Raw genomic sequence first — 18,200 nt, 5'->3', positions numbered from 1 at the left:
TACAGCCTGTTTCACCCTTTGCAGGATCGTCATAAGGAGCTGGAAAGTAGAAAACATACACGATAGGAACAACGGGTGAACAAACACTCAAACAGGCTACAAACTGTAAACATTCTGGCAACCTGTAGCGTAAAACGATAAAAATAAATTTTCTTACTACTACTAAAGCTACTAATATTCCAATCTTTTGTGAAATAAACTGCACTACAGATGTCTCTGTATGAACCTTATTCGCTCCAGCAAGCGATTCGTTTATCTTATTTTAATTTCAACTGGAAACTTATGCGTGACGATAAACGCCATCAAAAATCTACAATGTCAGAAAAAATTTAAAGACTAATGACTTCAACACAACAGCTACATTTAAAAGTAGATCGCAACACAGCAAATTTTCAAAACGCAAAACCGGTACGACGGTCAGACGTGATCAACCAGTCCCTGAGATTCGGTTGGTGTTACTGTCGCAATCGCTACAGTGCCATATCATTGGAATTTTAACTAAACCTGTTTTTTTAAAGTCTGAGAGAATTGTGAAGAAAATAGTACAGTCAGTAGCCAGCGTCAAGGCACAAATAAAAAAAAAAATATATAAAACGGGAAACAAAATATGGTTTCGTGTATAATTCTAACCTAATGTATCCAAACGGTCCATGCATGAGTGGTAGTCTGCGTCATTTTTCTACCCGTTACATGTAAAGAAACTTGAAGGGTCTACACGAAAACGATCATTTCTCTACATAAAATGGAATATTGTGAGCAGACCGTTGACATGTCATCTTTCATAGAAGTACAGTGGATCAGTTCAAAACAGAGGAACAATGCTTCACTCAATTGTTACCGAAATTTCGTTTGCACGAAACACTAGACCAGCTTTTGTACCACAAACTTGTGATTACTAATGAAGATGTTCGCTCTTTAACGAAATCCCATCTAAGGATCAACTTGGATCGGAAACAAGATCAAAGGGAGGCAGTGGAGGAGGGTGGTTAATGTTGCCAAACAAGTCACTCACTCCGCCGACAGTTGGCGCCACTGAGCTACTCATAAACTGATCAAGTTTTTTCAAAGAATTTTCTGAATCGTCAAGAGTCTCGATCTTGACAGGACAATCACTTCCGGCTTTCAAGGCTTCCGGGTTTGACTTCCCATTCAGTTTCAATTTCTTTGTCCCATCCGCAGAGAAGGTGCTTGAAAAATTATCGTACGACACAGCGCCCTTCATGCAACAAAACACAAATTAACAGGAAACTGACAACTTTACGATACATTCACATATATACTCTTAACAAAATAATCTTAAAATGAATAAATATAAATTGAGAATATGACATATCGAAAGTATATTCAAAGCGGTATTAGTATAAACCAAGTTAAAATGAATAAGCGCATGAACTGACCCACGGCTCAGCAAAGAAACTAAAAGTTTAAGTTGTAATCATTATCCATGTACGCATTCAAAAGTGGTTCCTATACACGAACAAATAGCAGCTTCATAATTCTTACCCCGGGTAATGAGCCTGGAACATAACTGATGCCTTTTTCACTCAATCGCTTTTTTGCTTGTTGTTGTTGCGGCTGGTTCTTTGAGACAGGTACACCGGCATCTACATAGATCTTGCGCTTTATGGCATTTTTCAGCTGAGTTCTAAATGTACAACACAACCATATACACTCGAGCACTCAAAGTAAATGGATTCCTTTGTAAACACAATACATAAAAGTCACTTTTGCTCTTTAAAACAGGGGTGTGCAACCTTTATTACAGGAGGGCCAGATATATATAACTGGGTGGAACCGCGGGCCGCACGTTTATTTAACATATGATTTCTGGTAGTTGCAGGCACAAAAGAGTAGTTTTTTGTTATTCATGTTATTCTTATATTAGGGGTTATCTCCTTCCAGAAATAATAAGTTAGGACGCATAAATTTCTGAAGAAAACTGCTATTTAAATTTATTGTCACACAGTCTTTAAACGAGCTTGGTGAGAAGTTTGCAGCTGGCTTCTTTTCTCGACGGCTTTTTCCAAATTTACTTTAATGGAAGTGATCGCAATTCGAAGTCCATTTTCCAAGTGTTCGTCTGTCAGAACCGATCAATAGAGAGATTTCATGACGCCCCTTTTAGAAAAAAATGTTCGCACAAATATGTTGAGCCAAAAAGTGCCATTTTTGAGCCATGGAAATTTCAAATGTGGAAAGTCATCTTGGTTGAAATGTTTTCGGTAAAAATCGCCAAGATTCATTTCTAAATACTTTGCTTTCAAATCCGTTTTCTCTTGAAGATCAATCAGTTCAGTTATATCTTCTGGTGCTTTGTTAATGTCTGTGTTGACTGTTGAATGGCGAAGCAAATATACCAAACAAATGTTCATGAAATTTGAAGTCCTTGAAAAGAGCCAAAAATTCATACAACAATTTTTCAAGTTGGTCAGCAAATTCAGTTTTTTCTCAGGATGCATTCCATAGTTTCTTAAAGTTGGAAAGTGGAAAAGATTTCCTGTCTGTACGTGAGCTTTCCAAAATCGTACTTTGTTCATAATGCCTTTTATGTGACCATACATTTTTACGTTCCAAATAATTAAATACAATGGATTAGCGGTGGCCGATGGGAGACTTCTAAAATGGTTAACAGAAGGTGCGAAATCTACAATAATCCACTCCACAATGAATTGTTCAGTTGTTCACACGTGCCAGACTAAACTAAATTATAAACACGTTTCGCGGGCCGCACACAATTTAAAATTGGCACATCTTCGTGGGCCACATAATTTTTCTTTGAGGGCTGCATTTGGCCCGCGGGCCGCACGTTGCACACCCCTGCTTTAAAACAAAGGATTATTACATCGCTTGACAGATAGAGACGTCTCCACAGTTGCCACATGGCGCGGGCCTGATCACTGAGACTGTAAGTAGCAATTTCAAATGAGTCGTTTATTTGGGACAAAATACATGCACCTGCTCTAAAATGTCTTATTTTAGTCTTAATCCTAAGATTAGAAAAGGACTGAGTCATGAACCTCAACAAACAATGACAAAATGTTATCCCCGTGCAAGTAGTATCTCGTGTTGCATCAAACTCAATGTTTAAAGTCATAAACAATTACGTGCGCACTTACATCGACCTTGTTTTAACAACTTCACTGATTTTATTAAGATCCGACCCAAAGGATTGAACTGCATTTCGCAACATGTCTATTTCATCTTCTGTCCACTTTGACCTGAAGCAGTATTTTTATTCATGTCAACAAAAGAGCGGTTAAAATATGGGATGATTCTGTGAGTCTACATCCAATACAAAAAAGATTAAAATAGTTCTGTGCAGTCCATTACAAACAATTACAACAAGAATCTATTCCCAGTTACCCAAAAATGAAGTAACAGTTTGGGAAATACTTCAACAATTTTTTTTTTATATATACTGGTAACTCAACTTGTGAGCAATGTTTTATACAGTAAAAGTATTATTCTGCTGATGTAACTTGTGCATTAAAATGCTAAAGCAGGGGTTCCCAAACTGGGGTACATGTACCCCCAGGGGTACATTTCGACTTGTCAAGGGGTACATTAGATTAACCATAAGGATATTCTTTCCATAACTTCTAATCTGCCTTAAAATATTTTTTATCACCTGATGATGTTAATAATTTGAAGACCTGAGATTAAGAACTCCTTAGTAAGTCACATTTTCACTCCAGTAAAAGCTTTAACTACAACTACAGTAACTACCAAGTTCACATGACTTATTTTGTCCAATCACAGCACACAAGACAAAACAGCTGATTGCTTGCTATGAGAACCGTAATCACAAAGGCTAGCCTAGAAAGCAAATGCAGTCGACCAGTCGTCCCCGCTTATTTAAACACCTGAACATGATCTTCGTTGTGCTGTTGCTAATGTTTCACCTCGTATTAATGAGCTTGTTGCTAAAAAGCAGGCTCATCCATCACATTAGCTAGGATTGCTGGGCTTATTCAGCCGTTTGATTGATTGATTGTAGTGTTTGTTTAACCTTGGATTACATTGTTATGAATAATTTTGTGTGCTTTGATTGGTACAAAATATCATGTATGTAGTTTTCTAATGCAGCTCTACTGTTAATTTGTTGCAAGATCTAAACTTTCTAAAGCCAAAAACATGAGAAAATTTTGGGGGTACACGAGCGAATCTATAAATTGACCAAAGGGTACCGATGAACAGAAAGTTTGGGAACCCCTGTACTAAAGCATACTAAAGACACCCACCCTGGTGGTGCTTCCACTTCTGGGTTGAGTTGCATCGTTAATTCTGCTAGTTTGCTAAAGGCTTGACCGGCGGTGATGAATATTTCACCAATCTGCAACACATTAATACCTGCATAAACATGCAAATACCAATGCTTAAACCTCCTTAAGTCCTTATTGATATACATTTCACTGCTGTGATAGATTTGGAAAGGAGATGACATAGTATTAGTTGAACAATACGCAAACATACAGAAAGTAACCACGCAAAATGAAGGTATGTATGTCTAATTGTCTACTATGTCAATCATTGTTTCACATGCTGGGTAAACATTAAATATAACCTAGTACAAAACACAATTTTGCCTTTCGTATTTTCCTTTATTGTTATGATAAGTGCATCGTGTTGTTTGCTTTCATTTAAATACTGGCACATAGAAAAGAAATTTTGTTATCACAAAACTTCTCTTTATTTTGTTGTTTGGAAAGATTTAAGACAAAATACAAGAATAATCAGATAAAAAAAAAAACTGCACAAAAATCATTAGTCAGTGAGCAGAAAAAACATTAGACTACACTATCAGAAACACCAACAACGTTTGGTTAACAGTATAATGCAACTTAATGTCCACATAGATAATAATGCTTTACAAGACTTTACAAGAACAATTTTACAAGCACATAGCCCACCTAATTAAACTTTTAAAAACACAGTATGCTCCTCTGGTGTAAAAGAAGTTGAACTACCAGAAAGTTTTACATTCTATTATAATAAATTCCTTTCCACAAAATAAATCCTAATTATCGATTGCAACACCTTGTGATAGTCCAGCTCACACCAAAAGACGTTATCTTTATTTTAGATTAGATACTTGAATAACAGTCTCATTCAGGAATTTAAACTGTTAGATCAGTAGACTATTTACTTATTGATTATTTGGAATTTTTATCCTCAAAGCGAGAAACGTTCTGAGAGCGTAATCCTGGCAGTTGCACATACTTGTGTAGGCTTTGAACTTTACTGACACAGAACCGGTGTCGCTGCAGTCTAGAAATGACCAGGGTCGCCAAATATTTCATAATTTTTTCTTTTTGAAGATTAATGAAATTTTTAACCCTCAAAATGTCACAGTGACAGTGACAATTTTAAGCATTGATTAATTTTAACTAAAAATTATGCATTACAGTAGAACTCGGTTAATCCGGATTCGGTTAATCCGAATCTTCGCCTAATCCGGATGAAACTGGAAGTACAAATGATTTGTAATCTTTTTCTTAAGAAACAGCTTCGGATTATCCAGATTATTTAATCCGGATCTTCGCCTATTCCGGACAAAAGTTGCGCTTTCTCTATCGCTTTATCCGGATTTTCCAGACAGTTTTGCCATTTTATGCTAAAACGTAACGTGGCTTATTGCGAGAAATTTCTTATCTATTGTTCCGTTAATGTGACGCAATAAATTATTGCGGATTTCTTCTTTTCATGAACAGTAATCCCTCCTAACGCAAAATTCCTGCGCAAATGCCCAAACTCGTACTGTAACTTGAAAAGATGTCGGTGGAATTTTCGGCGGTATGTCGGTGATGTTTTTCCAATAGAAGACTTTGTTTGATTTTTTATAAGTTTTCCAAAGAAACTCGTCTTCCGTAACTGTTTTCAAAAGTTTTGAGTGACTACAGATTATTCCGACACGCATGTCTGAAGATATAACTTTTGCCAGTGTGTTCTTGCGTTAGACGCAGAGTCTACAAATACAATCGTTTTACATGCATAGGCTACTGCATTTCAAAAGAATCCTATCACTAATATGGTGATCGCGCGTCTCGGAATTGACAGATGACCACACTAATGCGTTCAATTTCGGTGATTTTTACCGATACCCTTCTATCTAGGTAACGTCAAGCTTGATAAAAACCGTCATCGGTTAATCCGGATCTTCGCCTAATCCGGATGGAATCGCCGGTCAAATCGAATCCGGATTAACCGAGTTCTACTGTAGTTTGAAAGCAACAATTCAATTTAACTTAGTTCCAAATTTTTCGATTTTGTATCTTTTGCCGACGCATCTGGCAGCCCTTTTAACTTCTAGTCTGGAAGCCCTTCTTGACTGTCACTCCGCTGTAGCAGTCCAGAAGTAACTACTATTGCAAGTTGGCATACTGTTTCGAAATTGATTTGAAAAAACCTGCAAGGGAGCGTTCAAATATTACGTAACGCTGTTTTTCCAAATTTTTGACCCCCCTCCCCCATGTGACGCCAACGTAACGTTTTTGTCATGCATGCGGCCCGCGTGTTTGAGACCCTTGGTTAGGGTGGATCAAAAAAAATGAATTTTTGAGTTCAGCTTAGTGCATTTGCCAAAAGTTGCAGTTTGGGCTATCTTTTGCATTGGTACTTGAAAAAACATTTTTTGACCCCGTTTGACCCCTATCCAAGAGCTCTCTAGTGGCCGCCGAACCAAAATTCCTTAAATTGGCTATAATTTTTTTTCTAGTGGGTGCAGGCTAGTGGTTTTGGTGTCTATCCCCACTAAATCAAGGCTTGTGAAGTCTATTCTGCAATCTAAAATCATCTATGGGCTAGCAAAATGACATCAAAGCCCTTTTTCTGCAAAAATGCTTAAAAAAGTTGGAAATTTATGGGTTTTTTTAGAAAAAGGGCAAAGAAAAACAAATTCATAATGCTGCTAAAAGCATTTCTGTTAGTATAATACACTGAAGCAAACATATAAAAGCAAACAATTACCATATGAAGTTTTGCAAAAATGCTGCCTTTAATTTGTACATCCAATTATCCATAGCATTACAATAATGGACACAAAATGCATGACAACGGTTCAGGCAAAATCAGCCTGTTACTATTTTGTTGCTCAGTTCACCAACTTATGGCATACATAACTTTTTTTGTACATTTATCTTGTGCAGAACTTCCAGCCAGCATGGTTTGTTGCTTGTGTAGATCTTGTACAACTCTGTACATATATACGGCCTTTTTTTTCTTCAGACTTGGTTACTTTATCGGAGTGATAATTTGTTACCATTCCCAACGCTCGCTTATCTGCATCGTTTGTGACACGGAAGAAGCTGAGTTTCTGCTTGATAGAAGTAAAATTTTCATTTTGTTCCAATAGCCTTGGAGGAAAGTGCAAAAAGTCGGGAGAGACCTCCAAGAGGGAAAATAAAGTAAATGAATCTGGACCAAACAAATCTTTTAAACTTTGTGTCTGTGGCTGTATAATAGGCTTAAGTAACTCTTTGGATTGGGAGGTTGTTCGAGTTCATTGATGCTGACTCCATTGATACTTAACCATGATTTGCGAAGCAGATTTTTTTTTCAATTATGGAAACTTCTTGGCTAAACAAGCTAAAGACTACAAGTCTCTCTGCCAGGTACCAAATATGGTTGCCAAGCTTAGCCTGGAACAACTACTGCCAATGATTTAAACAATTTAGGATACTTGCCCGTGTTACGATCCATCATCAACATTAAATCATTGCTGGGTGACTCAACGGTCAAAGGAGCAGTGAACCATGGCTTAAAGTAGAAAATGCAAAGAAAGACTGCTAACTCTATTATTCTTTGCAGCTGCTCATCACTACAGGTTGCAGAAGGTTGGATTGGCACAGTTATCTGCTTTTTTCTCTGCTCTTTTCTTTTTCTTCACTTTTAGTCATGTTCGGAAACTTGAATATTCATTGATAACGCTATCACTGACACAAACCTGGACTAACAACAAATAAATGCCGAACACGCGCATTAAAAGACAATATCTTTTTCTGTTCAATATAACATTTTGTGTGAAAAGCATTGCCGGTTTAAGCAGCTTCACGCACGGAAGCCATGATATATTTTTCTGTTCAAAATAACATTTTGTGTGAAAAGCATTGCCCTACCTGCCAAGCTGATACAATCTGCAGACTTAACTAGGAATAGCACCTAAATGAATGGGCGCCACAGTGCTCCGCACCTAAATATCCAGGCGCCACAGTGTGCGTGCCATAGTGTGCGTGCCTACGATACCAGCCAGCACAAATAAACTACCGTACTCGTAAGCGTTACGTAACGTTTTGCTTGAACCCCCTCCCCCCAATGTGACGCTAACGTAACGCTTTTCATAAACCCCCCTCCCCCTCGATAGCGTTACGTAATATTTGAACGGTCCCCAATTGGGTAGAACATTATGCAGTTACAACTTTTTTTGCACATTATATAACTACCGTACTTAACTAGGCTTCAGAGTGAACCGCATAATTCTGGCTGATGAGGTCATTGGCTATGCGAAGAACTTTAAAGATTTTGCAGACATATTTGTTTCAAAGCACTTAAGAATTTAAATGAGTTATATTTTCATACTTTGTCGATAAGTACCTTGTCTTTGCATACAATGATAAGCAAATTTGATCGAATTTAGCCAATAATTATAGTTTTACCTTTTATATAATTTTACTTGCACTTGTGTTGCCAGGTTGTCACATGAGTTTCAGCACAACTATCAAAATCTAGTTGACATTTTGCATGTTGCCAGCGGCAAACAGGTAGTATAAATTACCAAAATATAGTCAATCATTCAATCATTTTATTTTTTGTTATTAACGTGTCCGGGACGAAAAAGATACTAACTACAAAAATCGATATAGACCTACCAGCACGTTAACGAACGGGAAAAGGTGGCAAAACCTTGAAAGGTTTAAAACGTGCCTGAATGAAAAATTATGTAGTAGGCTAGTTGATCTGCCTGAATGAAAAATATCAGTAGTTACGGTAGCACGGCCACAAAACCCAAAAAACAAATAGCAAAAGATAAAACAAAAACAGAGAGAAGCACGCATGTAGTAATGAATGACAGCCTAATGAGAAGTGTTGTGGATTGAATTTGCCAGTTCCAATATTGATGTGGATGAGCAGTCATAATAATAATAATAGGATGGAGAAAGAAAACCGGACATAAAAGAAACCCATCTTCAGGCAAAAGCCATCATCCAGTCAGACTGTAACTCAGACAAGCAGATAACTTTTACAATTTAGCTGTTATCAAACGCAAACAAGTCTGCCTAGAATCAAATTCAAAGTTTGCATGATGTATTACTATTGAGGCCTGTACTGAAGACTGCCATGATGCAAACATTCCAAGCAATGCCTTGTTTCACATATTTTTTATTCAAACACAACATTGATTTTTATTGCAAGGTTTTGCTTTAACTTTCATCTAATTTTTGTTGAAGCCGCTGTATCTGGCAACCTTCGTTTGGTCAGTTCTGGTCTGGCAGTAACTTTTGGACTACTATGTACAATCTGAAAGTTATGGTAACTTCTGGACCGCAGTAACTCCTGGACTGTTACACCAGTCACCAAGATTGACAGAGAAAAACAAGGTTTTCAAATGAAATTTATTATACAGACGAAATCGGTTAATCGTATCACCTATTTGCCAGACGTTTTGATACGATTATACGATTGATTCGTTTAACCAATTTGCTAAAAAAAAGGTTCGTGGTGAATGACGTAATTGTTGAGAAGACGTCTATGCTGACTAAGCTGCAACGCACATTACAAACTGATACTTCCTACCATAGGCGCCGACTTTTATTTTTGCACGGGGTGGCGGATAGCACAATATGGCAACCTAAAAACTTTCAAACTGCATGTTTTTGTTTTTTACTAAGCGTGTTTCGTAGGTGCAATTGTCTTTTCACACCTGATTTGTAGCTCGATTATTTACAAAGCCACTTTACAACAAAGCACAGGAAGTATGTCGTGAATTTTATTGTTACGTTGTCGCTCTGACACTTAACATTTGGCAAAAGTATTTTTGCGAACGGCAGCTCTGTCAATCCAACTGTTAATCAACTGGTCAAGTTGTAACCGTTAAGCTTCAGCTTGATAAACATTTAAAATTAGGATGTGGTTCTATCGCTGTTGCGTCATGGTAGATCACAAGTAGGTTTTTATGCGCCTGAGTGCACTTCTAAACGATCGCTCCGCCTCGCAGGTGGTGGAAGGCAACGATAAGTATATTTTCACAATGCAGACCACGTTTGGAAGCATTAATGATCTTGTTTCATTGCTTGCAAATAGATCAAACAGTTGCGACAGTTGAACGCTTTTTCGGTGGCATCTTTAAGCTGAATAAAACTGGAATGTCGGGGAAAACTTTTACTGGACGACTTTTTGTAATTTTTTCTATGATGTAACAAGCAACTCCTAACTTATGTCAGACCAATAAATTCCCTCCTCAAACTTTTACAGGACATCTTTTCGTAATTTTTTCTATGATGTAACAAGCAACTCCTATGTAAGACCAATAAATTCCCGCCTCACAATTTGTCACGCATTGACACGCAATATTACATTATTACTGCATAAAGTAGATAACAAAGCAGAAATTAAAGCAAGAAGTAGATGACAGTACACTCCAATTGAAATCGGAAAATAATTCAAAATGCAAAATCTTGACGAATTGAAAAAGGTTGCTTTCATTATTGGGAATTGGCAGAGGGTGTAGCTTTCCTCGAATAGAATCATGTAAACGTGTAAATTTGCAGAACGTTAAAACTGCTACTTTACTAAGTGCACTTTTTAAATAAAACTCAAAAAGTTTCAAAAATTGCATTTTTTTAATAAAATTTGAAAATAAATATTCATTTAGGGGGTGGAGGATGGAGCTATAAATCATCGAGATAATTTTATTTCCAAGTATTTTATAGCTGGCATAATTTATAGCGATATTGAGCAGTTTAAAAAATTTCAAAAAAGATTTTTGAGGGAGGCAATGGAAAGATCGTATTTTATTGATTAATAAATCCCATTGTAAACCTAACAAATGTAACAATGACTTATGACAAGTAACAAATAAAACGATCGCAACAACAAGGAAAAAACTCGTAGCCACGTGTTGCGTAATCTTCACGTACCTTGCTTGATGTTACGCGAGTATCATGCTTGTGACAAAAACAATCATTTTCTTCGCAATACTGTATTAGTTCACCTCTTGCTTTACATTGACTTGAAGCGAAAACAAATGATCAAAAAAAGATTTAAACGTTCGTTCAAATTACATTTATTTGCAGTAAGTAATGTAACCTAAGCGGGGTGGCTGCCACCCCGCCACAGCGGTTATGGGGTGGCGTGGCCACCCCGTAACCCCGTAAGTCGGCGCCAGTGCTTCCTACAACTGTTTACAATTCTGGTTAAACTTTAAAGAGTTTACTAGTTTTCTGTTACATAACACTATGGGATATGTTCCAGCCAGCAAAACTGCTTCTTTTTACATTGATTTATTGTCTGCAGACGTTGAATCAATGTAAAAAAGACCAGCTTTGCTGACTGGGAAGAGCTTGAACGATCAAAGCATTTTTCTGCAAACTGCTGCAATCGGACTTGTTTTCATCTCACCGATCTCTGTGACGTCACAACGCGAACTTTGGCCGTTAAAGTTTTTGATTCAAGCGTGCTATTTTTAGCCTACCAGCTGTGTAGTTTTGAGAACGGAATGTGGCCTACAAAAATAGGGGTATAGTAGAAAAACACAGCTCACACTTATTGTTTGTTTTGAAATCACAAAGTTTTTTTTTTCAAGTTTTTTGCGCTGTCTGGTAAAATAATTAATTTGCAGTGTTCTTCAACTGAACGAAACTGCACAAATGAAATTACGCACTGCATTTCACAGCAGTAGGCTACTTTTATTCAGCAATTTTAAAAAAATTCTCCAAAGTTTTTTGGTTTAAACTTTTGGACATGTTTCCAGGCCTCGAAATTCACGGCGGACACCGCGGACATGTCCGCCGTCACAGCATGTGATGTCCGCGGGAAGTACCATCTAGATCGGTCATATTTGTCCGCCGAAAAATAATACAAGAATTAGCGATACAAATCGTCATTGCACAGCACGAACAATTATTGCGAGAATATAATTTCTGCGCATCTAGAAAATGTAAATATTGTATCCCTTAGCTTCCGTTCAAGGAAAACCTTCCATTTTTACGTTGCTTCAACGATGGATTACATTGAATCAGCGTAACAAAAGTGAATTCTTCGCTAAGAATCGATGGGAGTACCGTACATTTACACTAATCACACGAAACTTAGTTCAAGTCTTACGTCACAATGTCTGGCTTCGATCTCTGAGTAATATTGATAAGGCAAGCTTGGTTACAAAATTAGATTACACGAGTAGGCTATTACAGCAAGATGCAAAAAAAATTGTTAACTTTTGGTATTACTGTAAGAAAGAAAAAACACAGGGAAAATTGTAAAAGTGAGAATGAAGGCAATGAACCTACTCGCTCTTTGACACTTTCGCTCACATGACACGCAAAAATAAACCTAAAGAAAGAAGCCTAGTGAAACTTTGCACAGCAGAAAATAGTAGAGTTAGTGTGGGAGTTTTCCGACTCGTGTCCAGAGCATTGTGACGCAAGAAGCCGTACGACCTCGTTCGGTGAAAGTTAATCAGTTATGCGGCGTATTATGCAGCTACACGGCGCTTTGACTCTTCAAGCGCACGTCGTTGGTCTGATGAAAGCCTTTCAGAGTGACTTCGCTGAAATTTTAAAAAGCCTTCCAAACTGTAGCTATAGTTCTCAAATAGCGAAGAATTATCAAAATAAATTGATTAAACATGACGATCGATGTTAAAACTGGTGTGTCCGCCGTGAGACTTGATTTGTCCGCCGAAATAGCTGCTCAGACCGGACACGTTTGTCCGCCATCAACAAAAACGAATTTCGAGGGCTGTGTTTCCCTCTCAAGCCGAAATAATTCGTCGGCGTCCATTCCTTGGAAGGCCAGTCGCCGACAGATGACATCAAAAGCATTTAAACTTCTTTATTAGGAAGTGTGATTATTCCTTTTGTCTGCTCTTCTGTTTTAATGAAACCCAGCTGTGCGAAAATTGGTTGTTTGCAGTGCGATGTCTAGCACATAAGATTATGGCCTGGGATTACAGACACTTGTCTTTGTTTTGATCGCTTGTGTCTGTCACACCTTTGCTTCATTTCGCCTTTGAAAATTGCAGACAAAAAGAGACATTCTCTTCTTGCTTACGGGTACAATTATACGATTAAATGAATGAAGTAGGCAAACGTGAAGCAAATCCTGATGCTTTTATCCGACTTATTCTTTTAAGCGGTATACGTTTGACCAATGTTTTTACTTAACATTAGATTGGATTTGGTTTGGGATTTTAGGTTTTGATTCAAATAAACGATTGATACGTTTAAGCAGTACCGTATACTATTAACCGATTTCGTCTGTATTCATCAAGGGAGACAGCATATGAAATGGGTGCAACCAAGTTCGTACCCTCAGTTCGTACCCTGAAAAGATCAAGAGAAAAAATTTAAAAAAGCCGAAGTCGCTGATCGCAGTTTAATAACACAAAGCCAAACTCGCTGATCGGAGCTTCCGCAAACAAACTCGAGGGTTAGGGTTAGCGGAAACTGCGGAAAAATATTTGCAGAAACTGCGATCAGCGAGGGTTAGAGCATAGAGTACTCTATGGTTAGGGTAAAGGTTACCGGGAACTGCAGTTAACGGAAACTGCGAAACTACGAAAAAATGTTTGCTGAAACTGCGATCAGCGAGGGTTAGAGCATAGATTACTCTATGGTTAAGGTAAAGGTTAGCAGTTTCTGCTAACTGTAAGGGTTAGCAGAAACTATGGAAAAATGTTTGCGGAAACTGCGATCAGCAAAGGTTAGGGTTAGAACCTAGATTAGTCTATGGTTAGGGTTAGCGGAAACTGCGATGAGCGAGGGTTAGCGTTAGGATAGGGTTACGGTTAGTGGAAACTGCAATCAGCGACTTCGGCTTTGTGCTATCTTTCCCTCGATCTTTTCAGGGGGAAAAGTTTAAAATGTTTGCGGAAACTGCAATCAGCGACTTCGGCTTTTTGTAAAGTTTTCTCTTGATATTTTCAGGGTACGAACTGTTCAGGGTACGAACTAGGTTGCATCCATATGAAACTACCTTTTTACACCGTTATATTGACAATAGTGAAAAGGTAAAAAATGAGATGCATATTGTTTGTGAAAGTAACATTGGCCTACAAATCAATGAATATAAAACAGAAACAAACCTTTTTGCTAGTGTTTTCTTTAACCATTTTTTTCTTGTCATGTACATAAGATGTTTCTCCAACAACAACTTTCCAGATATATAGTAACTCTCAAATGTATGATAATCAAGTTTTAAACTATGCCTATAAAATGTATATAACAGAAAACACAGAAGTAATCTAAATTCATTTAGGCTTCCAAATGAGAGTACCTGTCTGGCATGCACCTACATTGAATCAGGATCACAAGTTTACAACCAGGTCAAAAACTTCAATTCAATATTAATAAGACCTGTACATCCAGGCCTGTCACCATCAACAGCTGTGATTGATTGCTTGTTCAATTCATAAAATAAGGCCAAAAGCAGCCTAAAATGTGACAAATTTAAAAAAAAAATAGTCAAAATTGAAAAAAATAGGTAAAACTGGAAGAAAACCAAAACAGAAAAAACCTCGACTGCTAAACTTTTCCAGCGACTTCAAAATAAAACTAACCCAGGGTTGCCAACCTGTCTTCGCCAAAAAAAGCCAGACTTAGCCACAAAAAAAGCCAGTAGAAAATAGCTGAAAAAGCCAATTAGTATTCATTAATAAACATACACATATAAAAAGTGCACAACCAAATAGTGTCCCACCGAACTTTGACTTCAGCAACAACGCAGAAACATAGTTAATGAAAAGACAAGCAACTAGAAAATTGCTTCAAAACGACATTCGGTACAACAATACAACGAAGTATAAAGTACTGATCTATCTGCACTGTCTAAGTATCAAAGGATCGGTCAACAGTCTCAATATTTTAATAGAAATCGATTTTATGAGAGGCCGCAGCCCTCACATCGAAATTACTGCTCCGATTGACGCTGAGTGAATTTCTTTTCTAAAAAAAAATCGGGAAAGATAAAATTAAGCCAAAATTATGTTGGCTTTTTATTAATTTGACAAAAAATCGATGAAACATGAAAAAAAGCCAGAAAAAGCCTAATTTTTCGGTAGCCACTTTAACAAGTCGAAATTCTGCCACTGAAATTGACTAGAATGAAACCGCCAACCAATCATAAGCTACGATTTAAGTGACGTAAAAAATGGCGAAAAAAGATGATAGAAAGCAAATTAAGTGATGGTTTTTTGTCAGCTGGTTGGCTTAGAGGTTAGGGTTAGGGCTAGAAAGTAGTCATTTCATTGACGCGGGTTCGATTCCCACTACTGCTATTGCTCTTTTTCTTCTGTATTTGCCAAATAAAGTTCCAAACAAGCATTCACTCTCTGGATGAGTCACAATTGGACGGTATCCTTTTATAACATGTTCTGATTGGTTGGCGGTAGCATTGTAGTCAATCGCAGTGGCAGAATTTCGACTTGTTAAAGTGGCTACCTAATTTTTCTGGCTTTTTTTTATTTAAAAAAAAATAAGCCAAGGGAGTTGAAAAACAGCCAGATTCTCAAATTCTGGCTTCAAAAAAGCCAAATAGGCAACCCTGAATTAACCCAATTCCGCGTGAAAATCGCAGAACTGGCAACTCTTCTGCTTAAAAATTCAAAGAAAATGAAGGGGTGTACCAGCAAACATCTATAGGATTGGCCCATGATACAAGAGAAGGATCCCCAGAGGATACTAACTGATATGAATGAATCAACAAGTGAATAAAAAAATAACAGTTAACCTCTCAAGTACATGTAGCTCCACACAGAGTGAAATTTACATGTCTTTTAACTCTTTTTTATTTCTTTAAAAGTATTATTGACTCAAAAAGAATGTCTAAAAAGACATTACGAAAAGTAACTACGGACAAAGGCCAGTGTTTCGATCTTCAGATCTCTTCAGCGTAGTAAAGTAAAAGTAGAAAGTTGTCTTGAAGCGTTGGTTGAGGTGATGATTTGAAACTTGAGTGATTGTTGTGAGACAATGAGACTGGATTTAAGTTTTAAATTTGGACCTCAGCGAAACGTAGTTTTACAGCCTATTAAAAGGTGTGATTGTTTTAAGAGAATTTGTGCTAAGAAATGGCAGGAATTTGTTAAAAATAAAAACTAGAAAAAAAGACAAGAATTATTCTTGTCTTTTTTAATTCTTGTCTTTTTTTCTAGTTTTTATTTTTAACAAATTCCTGCCATTTCTTAGCACAAATTCTCTTAAAACAATCACACCTTTTAATAGGCTGTAAAACTACGTTTCGCTGAGGTCCAAATTTAAAACTTAAATCCAGTCTCATTGTCTCACAACAATCACTCAAGTTTCAAATCATCACCTCAACCAACGCTTCAAGACAACTTTCTACTTTCACTTTACTACACTGAAGAGATCTGAAGATCGAAACACTGGCCTTTGTCCGTAGTTACTTTTCTTAATGTCTTTTTAGACATTCTTTTTGAGTCAATAATACTTTTAAAGAAATAAAAAAGAGTTAAAAGACATGTAAATTTCACTCTGTGTGGAGCTACATGTACTTGAGAGGTTAACTGTTATTTTCTGCTTAAGTCTCAACTCTTGGGTAACAACTAAAACATCACATAACTAAGGCGAAAGAGAAAATTGAAAAAAGAAAACTAATCGGGAAAAATGATGGTTTGCGAAAATGACAGAATTGAAAGTAGTTACTTTTAGCGCCAAAAAACTGGAGAGTGCGATGTTTTAACTATTTCCCAATTAGTTTTCTTTTTTTAATTTTCTCTTTCGCCTTAGTTGTGTGATGTTCTAGTTGTTACCCAACTCTTGGCTGTTGTTGTAAAAGTTAAGACATAATAATAATAATAATAATCATGCTTTTATTTGCGCCCATTGCGATAACATACAGTACACTGCGATCACAGATGCGATACAACAGACGTCAAATTGCAAGGAAGCAGCGAAGCGACATATAGTCTTCGAGTCAGCTGCTTCCTTTATTTTTGGCTTGCCTTTAAGTGTCTTTCGCCGAGACACAGCCGCGTGCTCTGGCGCGGTGTCGAACCCACGTCCTTTCGAACGTCGCGCAGACGTTCTCACCACTCGGCTACGCAGCCGACATGCCACCATAGCGCCACCATACATGATAATAGATTTAACAAAGAAAAAGCATAAGCTAGAAAGAAAACCAAAGTATAACTTACTAAAACGAAAATTGAAATAAAAGACCTACATTTTATAAAAACATAATAGGCAGCAAGGAAGAACTATACCTCCTTTTATCTTGCGACTTCTGGTTTTTCTTTGTTAAATCTTTGCTCATGTACTAACTTTCACCCAACTCAATGTTGCCAGACATAAATTTAAAAAAATGCTATTTACATAATATCTGCAGTCTGCACGATCACAAAACCAATAAAATATCTTGCAAATTTCATCAACAAATATTTTGAATTGATGCAGTGTTTTATGTCTTGGATAAAATTATTCAACACGAGTTGTAAACGATGACTCAAACCGTGCCAAATGATAACATCTGGAAAGCCTTTTTCAAGCCTTATGCTAACTCCAGATAATTTGCCAAGCATAACACTTTTTCTGTTAGAACACACGGCTATCAAATTGCGTTTCAATCATTGCTTGTCGAATCCTGCGTTCTTAAAACTTTGAAGTAAATTTACATAGGTAGGCTATGACCCGCGTTAAGGGGTTATAATGGGTTCACTCGAGATATTATAACCAGGTTGGTGAAGAATGATTTTTACAGATAATAGGCTAGGCTATAGGCCTACGGTAGCAGCCCATATTCAATTTGGGTACAAGCCAGAAGAACATTGAAAGTAGGGCTACCATATGTCCTCTTTTAGGAGGATTTGTCCTCTTTTTTCATTAAAAATGAATTGTCCTCCGAGGACACTTGAAAATGCTGAAATGTCTTCTTTCTTGCTTTGCTATTGTTTTCAACAAGGTTTTATTTTTATGTGACCTTGGCGAAAGCTAAATAAGGCTAAGCAACCATACCAAAAGGGAAAAGTATGT

General features: G+C 37.2%; 1 protein-coding gene across 1 annotated transcript; it reads right to left on the bottom strand.

Annotated features, from left to right (window-relative positions):
• Positions 1-213: 213 nt before the first annotated feature.
• On the bottom strand, positions 214-14,532 carry LOC145778638 (uncharacterized). The gene is made up of 5 exons (XM_082590171.1): positions 14,297-14,532; positions 4,242-4,333; positions 3,117-3,218; positions 1,504-1,645; positions 214-1,216 (listed from the first exon to the last, which is right to left on the bottom strand). Exons 1-5 carry the CDS (start codon positions 14,321-14,323, stop codon positions 938-940), a joined length of 642 nt encoding a protein of 213 aa, XP_082446297.1. The 5' UTR covers positions 14,324-14,532; the 3' UTR covers positions 214-937.
• Positions 14,533-18,200: the final 3,668 nt, after the last annotated feature.

The sequence above is a fragment of the Aplidium turbinatum genome, chromosome 10 (genome assembly GCF_918807975.1).
Source record: "Aplidium turbinatum chromosome 10, kaAplTurb1.1, whole genome shotgun sequence".
NCBI classification, from domain to species: Eukaryota; Metazoa; Chordata; class Ascidiacea; order Aplousobranchia; family Polyclinidae; genus Aplidium; species Aplidium turbinatum.
Note: the sequence above shows the minus strand (reverse complement) of the source record. Positions and strands in the feature narration are given on the sequence as shown.